The 15984-nt window shown below is 41.0% G+C and overlaps 1 protein-coding gene across 7 annotated transcripts in view; it reads right to left on the bottom strand.

Moving 5' to 3' along the window:
• The window catches only part of khdrbs2 (KH domain containing, RNA binding, signal transduction associated 2), a 243009-nt gene that overhangs the window by 142037 nt on the left and 84988 nt on the right, over positions 1-15984 (bottom strand). For 3 of the 7 annotated variants that reach the window (XM_083538517.1, XM_083538518.1, XM_083538516.1), the window contains exons 7-10: positions 8339-8421; positions 7520-7578; positions 5558-5644; positions 3614-3655 (exon numbers count right to left, since the gene is read on the bottom strand). In XM_083538517.1, the coding sequence (XP_083394643.1) occupies positions 3614-3655; positions 5558-5644; positions 7520-7578; positions 8339-8421 (271 nt within the window). Of the gene's footprint in view, positions 1-3613; positions 3656-4563; positions 5645-7519; positions 7579-8338; positions 8422-15984 lie in introns of those variants that run through there. The other 4 variants (XM_083538520.1, XM_083538522.1, XM_083538519.1 and 1 more) reach the window with 4 other exon arrangements.

Here is a 15984-nt window from a genome sequence, read left to right as displayed (position 1 = left end):
ATGCTCATGTAGCACTACATCGCATTTAAGAATTAGATTTCTTTTCACTTGGCATTGACTTTGTGTGTTCGAAGATTTACTAAAAATTTACTGGCACAGTAGTTCTAAATAAATACATTTAAAATAACTATTTTCCTTTACCCTAAATGATACTTCGCTTTTATTGGCTAGAAATACTACACGTTCTATACTGTATATCTAAACCAAAGCAGCAAAATACGTTTCCTTGGTCGCATCATTTACACAAATTTTTACAGGATTGCTTAAACTAAGAGATTTAAGCAAGTTATTTTAGCAAGCCAATGCCCCTGTGCAGAAAGCAAGCTTAAAAAAAAAAAATGGTTTACATGGGTTGGAGTGAAAGATCCTGCCTGCTATAGAGCCCTGACCTTAACCATTACTGAACATCTTTGGAGTGAATTGGAATGCTGACTGCATCCCAGGCTACATCAGTAAATGACTGGCCTTGTGATTGAATGAGCACAAATTTCCACAACCACAACTCGAAAATCTAGTGGAACATCTTCCCAAAAGGGTAAAGGTTTTCATAACAGCAAAAAGAAAATGAATGTGGAATGGGATGTTCTAAAAGCACATAAGAATCTCATGTTCACAAACTTTTGTCCATATAGTGTACTTTACAGGTAAACTAGTCATATGACAAATAAAACCACTGCTTTTTAAAGTTATGAATATTAAAGCGTTTCTTGATATGGCCTTTCAACCATAACAACATCTATATTTTTACATCTGAAGTAAAATTCTGTATTTCTTGGAAATACTATGTACTCAAGTTCAACAATCTGTTCCGGCTCTTAAAGAAGAAAAAAAATTCAGCCTTACACAAGCTATTATTTAAAAAAAATCTAAACATTCCAAAGCATCCAATCTAATTAAAACCTTGAGCACAAAAATAAATTTTCATTTGAACAGTACCTACAGAAGTTATATATTTTTAAACAAGCGTCTACCTATTATTTCTGAATGCCAAGGAGCTCATGTTATATAATGCTAGATTATACCGGTATATGTTAAACTTTTTTATGCCATTAATCTCTTAACACAAACATTAACAACCGCTAATTGTTTTAATTTCCATTTCTTATCTTTTTTGTTTTTGTGTCTGCCAACTAAGATTTTTAAAGCCATAGTCACTTGTTTTGAGACCCGATCACTTGATTAGCATGCTTGATTTCCAGTGTTGGGCAGTAACGCATTACCGGTAACACTTTTTACAGTAACTAATACTGTAACGCATTACTTTTAAACATGTAGACTACAGCCTAACTTGCTTACAGCAGCATCGCATTGTAGGATTGGTGGATAAACCACTGTAAACAGGAAGAAGGCGCACTGTAGGATTGGTGGATTACCCTCTGTAATCACGAAGAAGACGCACTGTGGGGGTGTCTCCGTTTATTCAGGTCTGTGCGGCAGTACTGGCGAGTCGAGGCGAGAGCAAGACGAGTTTCTCAAAGTGGAAATATGCTCATTATTTCACTTTAGTTGAGTATAAAGACAAAAATTTTCAAGTCAAATGTAAGCTGTGTCTTTCTGGTTCGAAGCTCGTATCTACTGCGATAAACAGCAACTCCAATCTATTGAAGCTCCTCCAGGACCACCATGCCTGAGGAGCTAGAAGCTAGAAGCTCACCTGGTGTTCTGTTCTACATTGTGGATAGTTTTCATACTTCAGCTGTGAAAGGAACATTTTTAAGAGCTCAACACAGCAGCAGAAGCCACTTTAGTTTTTGATTGTGAATATATCATTCAGCTTGTTTTGTTATTTATTTCAGAAATCCTTGTGATATATTCAGTTTGTGCTGCTCTGACTTTAATAAAATGGTGTTTAAATATTACTTTGTGTTTAAGTCAGTTTTGTGTTTGTAGACCATAACACATAAAAGGGCATTAATGGGAACATTAAAGAAGGTTCTTTAAAAAAGTAACTAAAAAGTTACTTTTAACAGTAACGCATTACTTTTTGGTGTAAGTAATCAACAAAGTAACTGAGTTACTTTTTGAATGAAGTAACGAGTAACTGTAACTAGTTACTATTTTTTAGTAACGAGCACAACACTAATGATTTCTATGAAGAAAGCAAGAAGTCCTGCATTTGTACTTTACCAAGTTACAAACAATTTGTTATTATGTAATGTTAAAAATGAAGTTACTGAACAATTAAAAAAATATTAAATTCTATTATGCAAACACTCATATCATCCACTTTTCAAACAAACACTGACTATTTTAAGGTCTGTTTACTAAACTTAGGAGTTACTGCTGACTTTTCAGAAATATTTTTCACGTCTATTTATCTGAGTCGAATCCATATAAGAGAAATATTTATAGTCAATGTTTGTTTGCTATTTGAGTTCATGCTTAATTAAAAAGCGCAAAAGAACTTATTTTGTAGTGTCACCGTGTGTATGACTAAAAATGGACTCATTATGCAGAAAAAGGGAGGGTGGGGGGAATATGAACAGTTAGAGACTCTAAGCAAAATAAATGATTTTAAATAACCTGATACAAAAATGTCGTTTATCGCATCTAAAGTTTATTTTCTTTATTTCCTAATCAGTCTAAATATTCAGGACACATGGCGGTTCTGTAGCAATGCTGTCTGGCTCACATACAGAAAAAAAATCTACCACAAAATACAAGCCATATTGGGTTCACTTCCTGCAGTAGGGTTGATTCAGGGTTGAATTGCTTTCTCACAGTAATCACACTGCGCTAGACTTGGATTGGAACCAGACTGAGACCAACTTGCTCAGAAAGACTGCTCAGAGAGTTGTTTTGGTGATTGCTGTGTTCTCACCTGCACAAACGAAGTGCACTGAGGGGGAGGGGGGAAACCAGAGCAAAATTCCAATCTTACAGACTTAACGCGCCATAAGCGGCACCATTATCTAATGATACACAAAATTAGGCTTTTCAGTGATATGTGATATATAGATCCTTGCTGTAGTTCCAAACCACTCATGAAATATGGATATTTCAAAACAAAAGGTCCTGTATCAGACACTCGAAGCAGTGTCTATTTTAGACATTCATGCCGCCTTCTGATATATTTTTCCACATCTTCATTTCAAAATAAAACTTAGGTGTAATTACAATAATTTATCTGTACATTTATGACCATTTCTGCCTCACAATTCTATCATGTCAGACGTATATTTACAGTTCTTTCTCTTGTGCAAAATAGCATTTGTATGAAAAAAATTGCGACAATATCAACAAAAATCTGTCATTTTTCAAAGAAATAAAAAAGCATTTACTAACTAAACAGACATGTCCTCTTTGGAATTCTTTACAGCCTGCTGAAATTCCCAATTTAATTATTTGTGAAATTAAATACTTTTACTATAAAAAATTTCCAAATGTTGAAACAATGTTGAAACAATGTTTGTTGCATAGTTTTATTTAATAAACATTTTTAAACCAATTGTTTGGTGGATGTTTGTCCTTTCATGTAAGTGAGTTGCCATTAGTGTGCAGTGTACAATATACATTTTCTAAGACTTTAATTAAATGAAAACAGAATATTGCTCTAATTTTCCCAAAACGTTATGTGTGTTTAATGTTTAATAGAAGTAAAGTGTTTTCTCACCCTTTCTGAAGATCTCTTGATCTCTGCTCATGGAAGCAAAACCTGTTGAAGAAGAAATATTATTTTTCAAAAAACATTGTGTTGATAATGACAATATTCCAAATATATCAGACAATGGACAAAAATACAAAAAAATTCAAAGCAAATTTTCCAATGACATGCAAGATGGATGTAAGGGCTAAAAACAGGATGACAAAGCCTGTGCCACTATCAAAAAAGTAAACCAATTTGTGGGTCAGGACAAAAGCTGTCACAGAGAGTCTGATTTGAAGCAACCATCTCCTTTTTATTCCTTATGTTCTGGTTAAAAGCTTAGTTTAACTGCTCAGGTATTAACATCAGTTTTAGTTCTTTTAATGGACACAATGTTAATTTTTTTGTCTTATGCGTTACCGAAGGCTTTTTTTTTCTTTCTCGAAGGCGCTAGTTAACAGTAATTAGCGGCTTTATTTGGGGTTAGACAGGGTAGGTTTACTTTTTTAAGTGTAAGTAACTTAATTTATGACTGGCATTCGCAACATTAGAGTTATTATTATTAGGGTTACCTGCTTAATGTTTAGTCATCCTTTCAGTCTCTTAATACGCGTCGGCATTCAGCTCTAACAGTCACAGAGGGAAGTTCAGGACTCTAAAAGGTAGTGACTTTCAATAGCTGATATTTAAAAGCATTGGTATTACAACACAAATGCAGCTTTCTGATGTTCAATGGAATAAGAATAAAGGTAAAAGAGACATAGCAGTTTAAATGTATCCCATTCACTCGAATGAGTGATGAAACATTGTGAATATCTGCCATATTCACATACTGGGGTTTTACTGACTAACACCAATGACTGAAGGCATTTAGACAATCTTACTGTTCTTACCTCCTCAATCTCCGAATCATTCACAGTCACGCTAGTGCAAACAAGCCAGAGTTTGGGTTTAATAAGGGCAAAGCTTAAAGGATATGTTTAAAAAAAGTCAGTTTATTGATCTAAACAGTTAGTTTCCATTAACATCGTAAACATTTAAATGACGACTCAATATTCAATGAACAATTTAGTGCTAGAGTTAAAATTATTTAACAAAGTCGTAATTGTATTAATGCTTATCTGTTGTTACACAAAATGTCTTCACAACTTCTCTATAATTACTTTTTCGCTGCTTTTCTTTGTTAAGTATAAAATAAAAAAAGAACATATTAGCAAGTTCCTGAACTAAAACAGGCATTTATTACTTAAAAAACAAGTATGTGCTTATCTAATTTTTACCCAATGAAAAGGAAAAATAATGATGTTCTATTAACAAATTATGGCAAGAAAAAGAAAAATGTAACAATTATGGCCACCTATTTAGAGAAGCTTACACAAGTTGATTTATGTCCTTTTTATTACATATTTATGTACAAATACAAGCTAAACACACAGCAGATCACTTGTAGGTAGCTACATACATAGCCAATTGCTTTCAATCCCAGTACCAATATCAAAATCAAAATATACAAACTCAGTATTTACCGTCATCAAATCAAGACGTGTTAAGAAAGATGTTATGTACAGTATGGGGGGGCGGTGGGGGTAGGGAGGAAGGAGGGGGGGGGGCGCTAACACATTTAACGGTTGCCTTGGTGAAATGGTAGCCAAGAACAAGGAAGCATCAGTTTGTACGTAACTCCATGCTTTAGCTTCAGGGGAGCAAACAATAGACAACTAAAGGGAAGCAGCATTCAAATGGGAGTCTTTTTGTTAAAATGCAAGATCCTTTTATGTTCCTTATGATGTATGAAGGAATTGTGTTATCAAAACCATAGGCTGTATGCAGTTTCCCGCTCCTTGGTTAGGCGAGGTTAGGTTTTTGACCTAATGTGTGTGTGCTTTTTTAAAATTGTATATATTTTTTAGACTATTACATAAGGATGCCAGGCAGGGAAGTTCACTGATGTGGAGCACCTTTAGTATCTACCATAGGGGTGATCTCTGTAGCCCCCTCGTGAAAGTCTTGCAGCTGGAGCTTTGAGGCTCGGCCGTGGCTGAGTCCACTCCTCTTCTGCTACAGGTAAAAGGAACCACAAGACATCATAAGAATCTGAAATCGGTATTATGATAAGTGAATACATTATGCATTCAATTCATTCACCCGGCCAATAATACTGACCTACTATCTCTGATGAAACCGTAAAAAAAAAAAAAAAGATTTATAATTTCTGCAGCAGCTGTTGCTTCGCTTCAGTGACTTCGCTCTGACAGTTTAAGTGAATCTTCTCTGATTTCCCACGGCCACAATATAGCAATATGAGTTTAAAGATGTTATTCAAGATGTGCAATGATGCAGAACATTAAAGTAACCAGATAAACATCTCAATGAGCTCGGGCCCTGATTTTCTGCTGTTCAATTTCGGCCCGATTTCAGCAGTATGCAATGTCACACAGCCCTAATTATCAGTTAGCTGCAACTCAGAAGAGGATGCAAGAATTGGCTCATCCAGCTGTCATAGAAATACAGCACACGCTGGGAATCGATGCGCTATGAACGTCCTCGGTGGGCCATCCCCAAAACAATCAGACCACCTTCAGGATGGGGAATCCCGACACTTGATACAACTAACGTGATGTTTCCATTACAGCGTCGTGCCGAAACTGCAGAGGAAATGAGGGCACACTCAAGACGCAGGAACATTCATATTAAACACAGTGGGAAATAGTACACTATGGCTTTACTGCATTGTGTAAAATAATTTAGTTTCTGTCCTCAAGGCTACTTTCATGTGTAAAGCTCTGACCGCTGCACATTGTTCTTATTTAAATCACATGCAAGTGCATCACTGAGATTTCGGTTTCATGTCATTTAGTGATTATAAGGTATTGTTTTAGCATCAGTCATGCCAAGGCGCTCTGGTGCACATTTTGGCACGCTGTATAATGAATAATTGGTATGGACAAGGCACAATGTGAAAATAGCACCGGTGGAGAGCGATGAAGCCCCTGCCAAGAGAAGCACGATCCCTGATTTGGAACATAATCCAGTGAGGGCAGGCTCTCAAAAGGCAAAGCAGCGTATAAAAGGCCATGGCTCGTCTCTCAGTGGGTTGCATTGAGGCCTCCAGCCTGGCACTGGCTCTGGCTCTACAATTCTACTCTGTGTGCATCTTAAAGCTTCCCCTGCAGCAAGCTGCCAGTGTAGGATGGCTACCGCCGAGCACAGCACTTTGGTTATTTGAAAAACCAGGAGGTGGTTTTGCTTCATCTAACTGCTGTGAGTGCTTTATCATTACTGTTGGAGATGAGATGGGAGTGGTGTATGTCCTCTGCAAGGGCATTGTACCAGTGTAAGCCTGAGTGCATGCTTAAGTTTAAGCCTGCGATGTCAACAGAACTCAGTGGTACACCGCTCCGGAGACACTATCAAGAAGCTTCTACTTTTCTGACAGACTCCAATAAATTTGCTTCTACTGAGATGATAACCCACTGAGCATGTTCCACTGAGTTGGGTCTTAAACATGTAGAACTGCTCCACAAACGCCTGTGGGTACCATTACAAAGACCATCTGGGTGTTAATTCATATGGTTTAATATCAGCGTTACAAAAAATACAAGATAAAAAATGAGTCCTTTTTGACCCTCTTAATAGGAGGAACGGCTGCTTATAGTTCCTTAAAGCTTTGAAATACATTAGCACCACATTTCTATCTGAGTTCACAAAATAGAGAACATTGTACGTCTTTTGCACCTTCAGGAGTAACAGGATGACCTTTTCCAGTAAATGTCACTGTATAAAGAGCTGAATTTGAGTGTGCATGAGTGGTGGTGTAAAACCTCTAAAATCTAAAACATCACTCTTTACAAAAAACATATACAAGCAAGTAAGTGTAGCGCTATTTTTTATAACCATTTAGCTTTGAGCCTAACAAAAGAGAGTGACCTTTACCGTAATTGTTGTAGGTATCGTCACTGGTTCCGTGGCCATATTCGTAATATTCTGTCCCGCTGCAATATAAATTAAGCAGTGTATCAAAAGAAAGGAAAATCAATGTTTAAGACAAACATATATACTTGTACATGTTCCAAAAAAAAAAAAAAAAAAGGGGTCAAATACTGAGTTGAGGTACAATGTGTGCATTGTGTGAATTAATACTTAAATTACATAAATCGATATAGAGACCTTAGGCATCCAGATGTACTCCAGACTTAAGTGCTTTAACTCTACAGAATTTTTGTTATCTGGTGACAGTTAGAATAAGGACCAATATTACACAGTGGCTAAATGTGACAGTTTAATATAATCACATCAAATGACCAGAAATGCCACCATAGCGAATTAAGAGTGTAATTAGAGGCCTATTTGCCACACATTTCAGTATATAACTTTAATTTTAATCTCAAAGGCTATTTTATAAACTATTAAATAATGATGGAATAAATAAGGATGGAAGTCATACAATACCAACAACTTAATCTGTATTAATTAATATGATCATTACAATTAAAATATTTTACGCAGGAATATATTGCCAATATAGTAAATTTACCTTAAAGCCTCTGGCTTTTGCATCAGACATCATTTTACAGCTAAGAAATTAAACAATCTTTTCATTTAGTATGCATTTTCTACCCCACCCCCACCCCCTTATATTAGCTTAAAGGTCATGAGTGCTGTTTTAAAGTGGCCAGCTAGATGCACAGATTTGCAGAACACAAAAGTAAAACCAATGTGAATCATAACCCCAGAAAAAGAAGAAATATCTACCTTTTGGATTGGTTGCTGTAGCCATCATCATAGGCCTCATAACCCTGTTCGTCATATTCCCCATCATATCCATCATCATAACCCTGAAAGCACAGAAACACTCCGGGTGATTGTCAGTGGATGAAGACTTATACTCATCAGGATGCTGAAAACAGCACTTTAATTGTTTTGTAGTGAAAAAATCTATTTTTAATTACTCGCAGAAAGGATTTCTCTTCTATATAAACACCTGCTGTGCGATGGGCAACATGGCTGAATCGTGTCCAACAAAAAATATAGATTGTGTACAGGGATAATTGTTTCGCTTGCCATGATTAATTAAAAGTAGGTCAGAGTTTGACTCATAGTACGCATTTATACAGTAGCACTTAATAAGATGCCAATCTCACTTATTTATATTTATATTTGTATTTGCATATTGCTGATCAAATGGAAGCACAATAAAAGAACAGTTTATTCTTTATGGCTTTTGGGTAAAAATATTTTACATCAACATTATGATTGTGTTACAAATAAAAACAAAAAATGCAATTGCAGTATGTTGAAAATAAAGTTGTGGGAAAATCCTGCAACAAGACACTAACCTAAAACATAGCAATGTGAATTTGAGCTACAGACAAAAGATATCACCATGACCTTTCCCAGTGCTGGAGCAGAGGTAAAGGTAAAATGTAGGCTCAGTTATTAGAGGAGGGAAGTCATAGCTCAGTGGATAAGATATTGAACTTCTGAGTTCAAATCCCAGCATCACAGACAGCCCCTCCTGGACCCTGAAGCAAGGCCTTTAACCCCCACGTGTTCACTATTCAGACTGCAGTTCATTTATTATAACCCTGCATTCACATTAGCAGCAGAAAAACAAATAAATCTGTGTATGTGTGTCGTTTTAAAGTTGCCTGTTCTGCAATACCAGCAAGCAACAAAGTGGCTATTTTTTAGTACAATTTAGTTTACTTTACATTCACAAACAGAATAATAAATCTTTTACCAGTAAATATAATTTCATCTGTATCCTGTTATAAAAGTCTCATTATATTTGTATAGAGACATTACAAAGAAAATAAACCCTGGAAGAAATGAGCAGATCTCATCTAAGTGCTAGGTGGCCATACAGTAGCTAGTACATTTGGCTTGCAAAACTAGCATGAAGACTAGCATATAACATGTATAGCTTATACACTGATTACTTAATTATTATTGTCTTAAATATCAATTCTGTTAACATACAATTCATTTCTCATCAAAATGGAAAAATGATGGCGATTGTGCAACACAGAGATGGCAAAACTATACACATCCTTTATTCAAGTTAGCGCAGACACTGATTTTTTGGTAAAAATTTCTGGTAAAAGTTGAGGGCTGGTTTGGGAGTCAGTTTAGGCAAGACGGTTCCCTGGCCTGAGTCGGGCGTATGTGCCTGCGGTGAGCGAGTGGAGGGTGGAGCCGGATGGAAGGAGCGGTAAGGAACACCTGCAGCTGATGAGACTAATCAGTACACTCTGTTTCAGTCTGGCTATACCGAGAGAGAGAGAGAGAGAGAGAGAGAGAGAGAGAGAGAGAGAGAGAGAGAGAGAGAGAGAGAGAGCGGTTGCCAGAAAAAGGCGTGCCGGTCTTTGAGGAAAGTCGGGCGGCAAGATGGAAAGATGTGTGTGGGTGAGCCCCGGCGTGAGTACTGGAAAAGAAAGTGGGGTGAAATGAAAGTAAATAACGAAAGCTCTGCTTGGTAAACTTTTGCCGTCTCTCTTTTTTCCAGTGCGGTACCAGTAAGTTTGTTAAATAGACCTTACATCATATTAATATATTGATATAAAAGAATGACTTAAGGTTATCTAGTGAATGTATCCAGACATATAGGTGTATGCAAATGATACACAAATGGTAGAAAAGAGAGAAAATATTGATCATGTGACCAAATAGATTCAAACTAAAGAGCCTGGTTGGAAAATGTAAGAAGTAGAAAGTACAGATATTTGTGTAAAAAATGTAATGAATGAAAGTAAAAAATTATTATACAAATAGTGAAGTGAAGTACTGATACCAGAAAAATCTCTGGTGCAACCATAGTGGGTTCTGTATTTCAAAAGAGACCAAATATAAGCAACAGAATCGATGGGTTACTTAACGTAATCCCGGGTTCTTTGATAACAGAGTGAGGTGTTTCACTATGGGAATCGCTTTGGGCGTGACCAACTACGGAAGCTCTTATGACACCACGTCTGTCTTGACAGACAGGTCGACCTGAGATCAGGCTCCGCCCCACCTTTATCCCTCAGGTCAACCCCTCCTAACATCATTGTAGCGAGATTTCTTCCCGTCCAAGTGCAAGGAGGGAAGTGCTGGTGAAACACCTCACTCTGTTATCAAAGAACCCGGGACTACGTTAAGTAACCCATCGTTCTTTTTCTAACTTCGCTCTTTGTTTCACTATGGGAGATATAGACAGCTCCCGGATTGCACAAGCCAATCACATGGGCTCAGAGCATCTGGCACTCAGCACCGCATGTGCCAAGGATGACTCAGACACATCCAGTCTATAAAACCGCACAAAGGTGTGTGGCGTAGCCCAGCCAGCCGCCGCACAAATTTCCTGAACAGAAACTCCCTTAAGTAGGGCCCATGATGTCGCCATCCCTCTAGTAGAGTGGGCCCTCAGACCCGCAGGTGCCTGAGAACCACAACATTCATACGCTACAGATATAGCCTCCACAATCCAGCGGGACAGCCGTTGTCTCGACAACGGCTTCCCTTTGTGAGGGGTAGCCCAAGACACAAACAGCTGGTCAGATTTCCTGAAACCCGCTGTTCTCTTTACATACGTATGGAGGGCCCGCACTGCGCACAAGGAACCCAATCCCTCCTCCTCCTGAGGTGGGTGGAAAGCCGAAAGTTCCGTAACGGGACATCTATAAGAAGAATCCACGACTTTAGGTACAAACGCCGGGTTAGGGCGAAAGGAAACTTTCGTGAGCCCAGGGGCAAACTGTAAACAGGACGGACTGACAGACAGAGCTTGCAGCTCGCTTACACGCTTGGCAGTCACTAGAGCCACAAGCAGCGCCGTTTTAAGAGAAAGAAATTTCAGCCCTACGCCGTCCACCGGCTCGAAGGGGTGATGAGAAAGGGCTTCCAAAACCAAAGATAGGTACCACTGAGGCACTCACCGCCGAGACACCGGCCTCTTACGGCGTGCACGTTTCATAAACCGGCTAATCAAAGGGTGCCGACCCGCAGGTTCATTATTAAACCCGACATGACACGCAGAAATAGCCGCCAGATACACCTTCAAAGTAGAAAAAGCTTTCCCTTTATCCAGCAAATCCTGGAGAAAGCACAAAACGTCTCCCACAGAACACTGGAAGGAGACAATGTGACCACGGCCACACCACTCCTCAAAAACTCGGCATTTATTGTCATAAAGCGTGCGAGTAGACGGGGCCCTGGCACTCTGGATAGTGTGTATAACCGATTGGGGTAAACCTGCCACACTCAAGTTCCACCTCTCACGGGCCAGGCCCAGAGAGCAATCCTGTCCGGGTACGGATGATAAATCTCCCCGCCCGCCTGGGACAGAAGGTCCCTCCGTGGAGGGAGCGGCCACGTTTGATCTGACAGTAGCTGAACTATTTCTGCGATCCAGTGTCTGGATGCCCAACGTGGAGCTATCAGAATCAGTGACAAGCTGAGTTCTCTAACCTTGGTCAGGGTGGGTAAAATCAAGCTCAGTGGAGGGAAAGCGTAGAGAAGAACGTTTGGCCACGGGTCCACACCCAATGGTGCATCTTCGTCTCTTAGAGAAAAGAACAGAGTTCACTGAGCGTTTTCTCGCGAGGCGTAGAGATCTACGGCAGCCCGGCCGTATCTCTGCCATATCTGCTTCACCACCTGGGTGTGCAGTTTCCATTCCCCGTACAGGGGGTTTCCCCTGGACAACAGATCCGCACCCTTGTTCCATATGCCTGGAACATGAGTCGCTCTGATGGACAAAAGCCTCCTGTCGCACCACATTATCAGTTTCCTCGCTAACTGATGCAGCTGGAGGGAGCGCACACCTCCCTGCCGATTGATGTACACGACCACTGTGGAATTGTCTGTTTTCACCAACACATGTCGGCCCTTTATGAAAGGCAAAAATTGTTTCAGCGCTAGAAATACTGCCAACAACTCCAAGTAGTTTATATGTCTCGGGATTAGCTGTGGAGGCCAAACGCCATTCACAGCTCTGCTCATCAGGGTCGCACCCCAGCCCGCCAAAGACGCGTCCGTCGTCATAGTAACCCTCGACGACACCGCCCCCAAGGGAATCCCCGACCGAAGTGTCGCGGGGCGTCCCCATTGGCGGAGCGCTGAGACGCAAGCATGTGTTATTTTGACCGGCCGATTGAGATGACGTCGGGGACATAAGCGCAACCGCGCAACCCATCTCTGAAAATCTCTCATCATGAGAAGTCCCAGACGCACCACAGAAATCACTGAGGCCATTAAACCCAGAATTCGTAGGCATACTCGGAACGGGACCATAGTCCCCGCCCGAAACGCCGAGCGCATGCGCGCCACTTGACGAGGTGCGCAGAAAGAGAACCCCCGCGTACACAACTCTGGTCGCGCGTTGATGACGTCACAACCGACGCCGTGCTGGGCTCCTCTGGTAGAGCAAGCGCGCCCTCCAGTGGTAAAACTGGGGGGGGGGGGGTGCACGCTGAACTCTCGAGATTTTCGCACACGATCGCCTGGATGCGAAAGTGCCACATTTATTGTGGTTTTTATTTTTGAACACATCGCCCTCAGCCCGTGGCTTGGATGCGATGATGCATTTTTTATTGCGCAATCGTCCGAACTGACGTGCGAGTGAACAAATGTCGGGAGTGCTTGGTGACACTGAACATTTTCCCTCATTCCTCGAAACCGAGGAGAAACTATAGAGGAAGCCCTTACGGAACTTAGAACCGGGCTGCATTCTCTTCTCCTTTTCTTCGCCAGCGGAGAAAGGAGGATAGGAGAACATTCGCGTGTCAGGTCGCACGCTTCTTCTTCCGCTCCTCGGGGTGGGGCGGACGGTTTTTAGCCGCCGCGGCCGCAAATAAATGCTTTCCCCACGGTCCCGAGCCATCCGATCTCGAGCATTGACCAGTTTGCTGTCCGCCGAGAGCCGATCTTGTGCCCCTCACGTTCATCGGTCTCCCTCTCGCAGCCGCGGCTGCGGCAAAACCCCGTCGCGCTGGCTGAGGGGGCGTGTCCTAAAACCGCTTACGAGGCAAACAGAGGTTAAATGCTTCGTCCTCCTGTTTCCTGAGAGTACTGATTTCTCTCATCTTCTCAAGAGCTGGACCGAACAGACCTTTAGCGGGGTCGTAGGCAGCATCCATGACTTCCGCTTTCTGTGTGTCACCCAAGCCTGACAGGTTAAGCCACAACGCTCTCTCACCTGACACAGCCAAGCCCATCATGCGGCCGCAGCCCTGAACTGCGCCTCGTGAAGAGCGGAGAATTAGGTCGTTCACCGCACAGATCTCGTCCCAAAGTACCGGGTTAGGTACTCCCGTGTCGAGCTGTCGTCCCATTTCCTCTAAAATCTCCGCCTGGTCACCGAAGTCAGCAAAGTCACCGCGTTTAGCGAGCACACTGACTGCGCTGCGTATTTATACATCCTCTGATGGATGGACGCCGTCAATCTCTCGATTTTCCCAGGCAGCGCAATTTGAGAGGAGGCGGATATCGAGCGCCACTTCGGATGGAGGTGATAAGCCACCGAAGGCTCCACAGCTCTTGGTCCGGCCAACCCCAGCTCCTCCAACCCTTGAATTTCCAGCTGGGAGCACCCTTTTGCGGGAAGCTTGCTCTTGAAGGGGCTAGACCAGTAACGAGACATCTCCTTTATGCAAGCTGGCACGGCGGGCAGGAGCTGTCTAGCAGTGGGTTGAGCAGGCGGCAGCCTTTTCCCGTCGTAAAGGTCTCTCACCGCTCCCTCCGCGTCCTGGGCCGCGGGCCAAGTTAGTCCTAGCTTCGCTGCGGCTCGTTTGCATACCTCGTGCAGGTTACCTTCAGCCTGTAAGGTTGCATCGCCCGCGCTCTGGGGTCCCGACTGTTGGGCCGGGAAGGGACCATTGTCGTCATGCCGCACAATGAACAGTTAAGCGAAACCAGCCGAGAACTGGAAGTGCTGAGAGAGCTTAGTGTAGTCGGTCATGGGAAGAAAGCGCGAATGATGTTAGGAGGGGTCGACCTGAGGGATAAAGGTGGGGCGGAGCCTGATCTCAGGTCGACCTGTCTGTCAAGACAGACGTGGTGTCATAAGAGCTTCCGTAGTTGGTCACGCCCAAAGCGATTCCCATAGTGAAACACTGAGTGAAGTTAGAAAAATAACTATAACCTGTCATTTATCTATTAAGCGGCACAATCGCTTTTGTGAACATGGTATGAGGCTGTATATCCTGTATTATTTGGTTACATTTGCTACATGAGATAAATATGAAACATCTGATAAACTAAATGTCGCTAAAAGAAATATCTTGACAAAATATCTTGTAAATACATTAGCACTCGGCTGTATCTCAGATATATTGTTTGTAGATACCCCGTGGTTTGCTTGTGCATGCTGCCTCACCAGTATGCTGCATGGAATAAAGATTATCTGCCAGAGGAATACAAAAATCTTCCTCTATAATGTCTAATCAAGCCTTTCTAAATGCCCTTCACGGATTGTTAGCAGTATTGTCTCAAGGAAAAATACAGGGAGCTATTTTTTTTTTTGTGGGAGGAAAAGGAGGGGAAACAAATGCTAAAAGCACCATTTTTTATATCAGCAGCACCTTCTAGGGTTCTGTGGGTTTGAAAAGTGTAAATGAATTGTAGACTGCTATCACTACTCTGGGTTTTCACAAAATCTCTCTTCATCCTGTTATCTCGTCAGATCACTTGTAACAGAGGTTTCCTGACTCTTTCACATGATTTATCTTCATTTTTTTTCCAATTTACCTCAATATTCACTTATTTACTGTACCTTCAACAAATTATTCTGTAATTACAGTAGAATGTAAAGGAATAATGTGTAGTTATGAGAGTGGGGAATGTAATGTTGGCCATCCCAATGAATCCTGGCAGTTTAAAGATGGAGTTTATGGAAATTCATGTAAACAATAAGATCCAAACTTGACACATCCACTGAACACCAATCACTGCTCTAACAACACAGTAGAATGTATTAGCTGGGTTCAAGGTAGGAGCTGAGGCTAACACATCTACCTGGGTTAAGAGGAATAATTAATGTTTGTGTATGTCCGCATGGGTAAGAGAATTATTAATTATTTATATGTACTGTATATACTATATGTGCTACATGTCTTACCTCATTCATTCTTCAGCATGGGCTGTCTGACATGCTGTTTGTTTTCCTTATGCAGGGTTAGGAACAATTGAGCAATGCGATTTTTGAGCAATGTAATTGTTAAATGATGCTGTAATGTACGTGTACTGACTGATTATTGTCCTAACTGATTGTTTATTTACTGATTATTGCCAGTGGTGGACAAAGTACACAGACCAAATATATAAATTTAAAAGTCCACTCTTTAAACTTTCACTTGAGTAAAAGTACAAATGTATTTGCCTTCAATTGTATTCAAGAAACCAAGTATTATAATTTATTATGT

The sequence above is a fragment of the Silurus aristotelis genome, assembly GCF_946808225.1.
Source record: "Silurus aristotelis genome assembly, chromosome: 4".
NCBI lineage: Eukaryota > Metazoa > Chordata > Actinopteri > Siluriformes > Siluridae > Silurus > Silurus aristotelis.
This window is presented reverse-complemented; position numbering and strand designations above follow the sequence as displayed.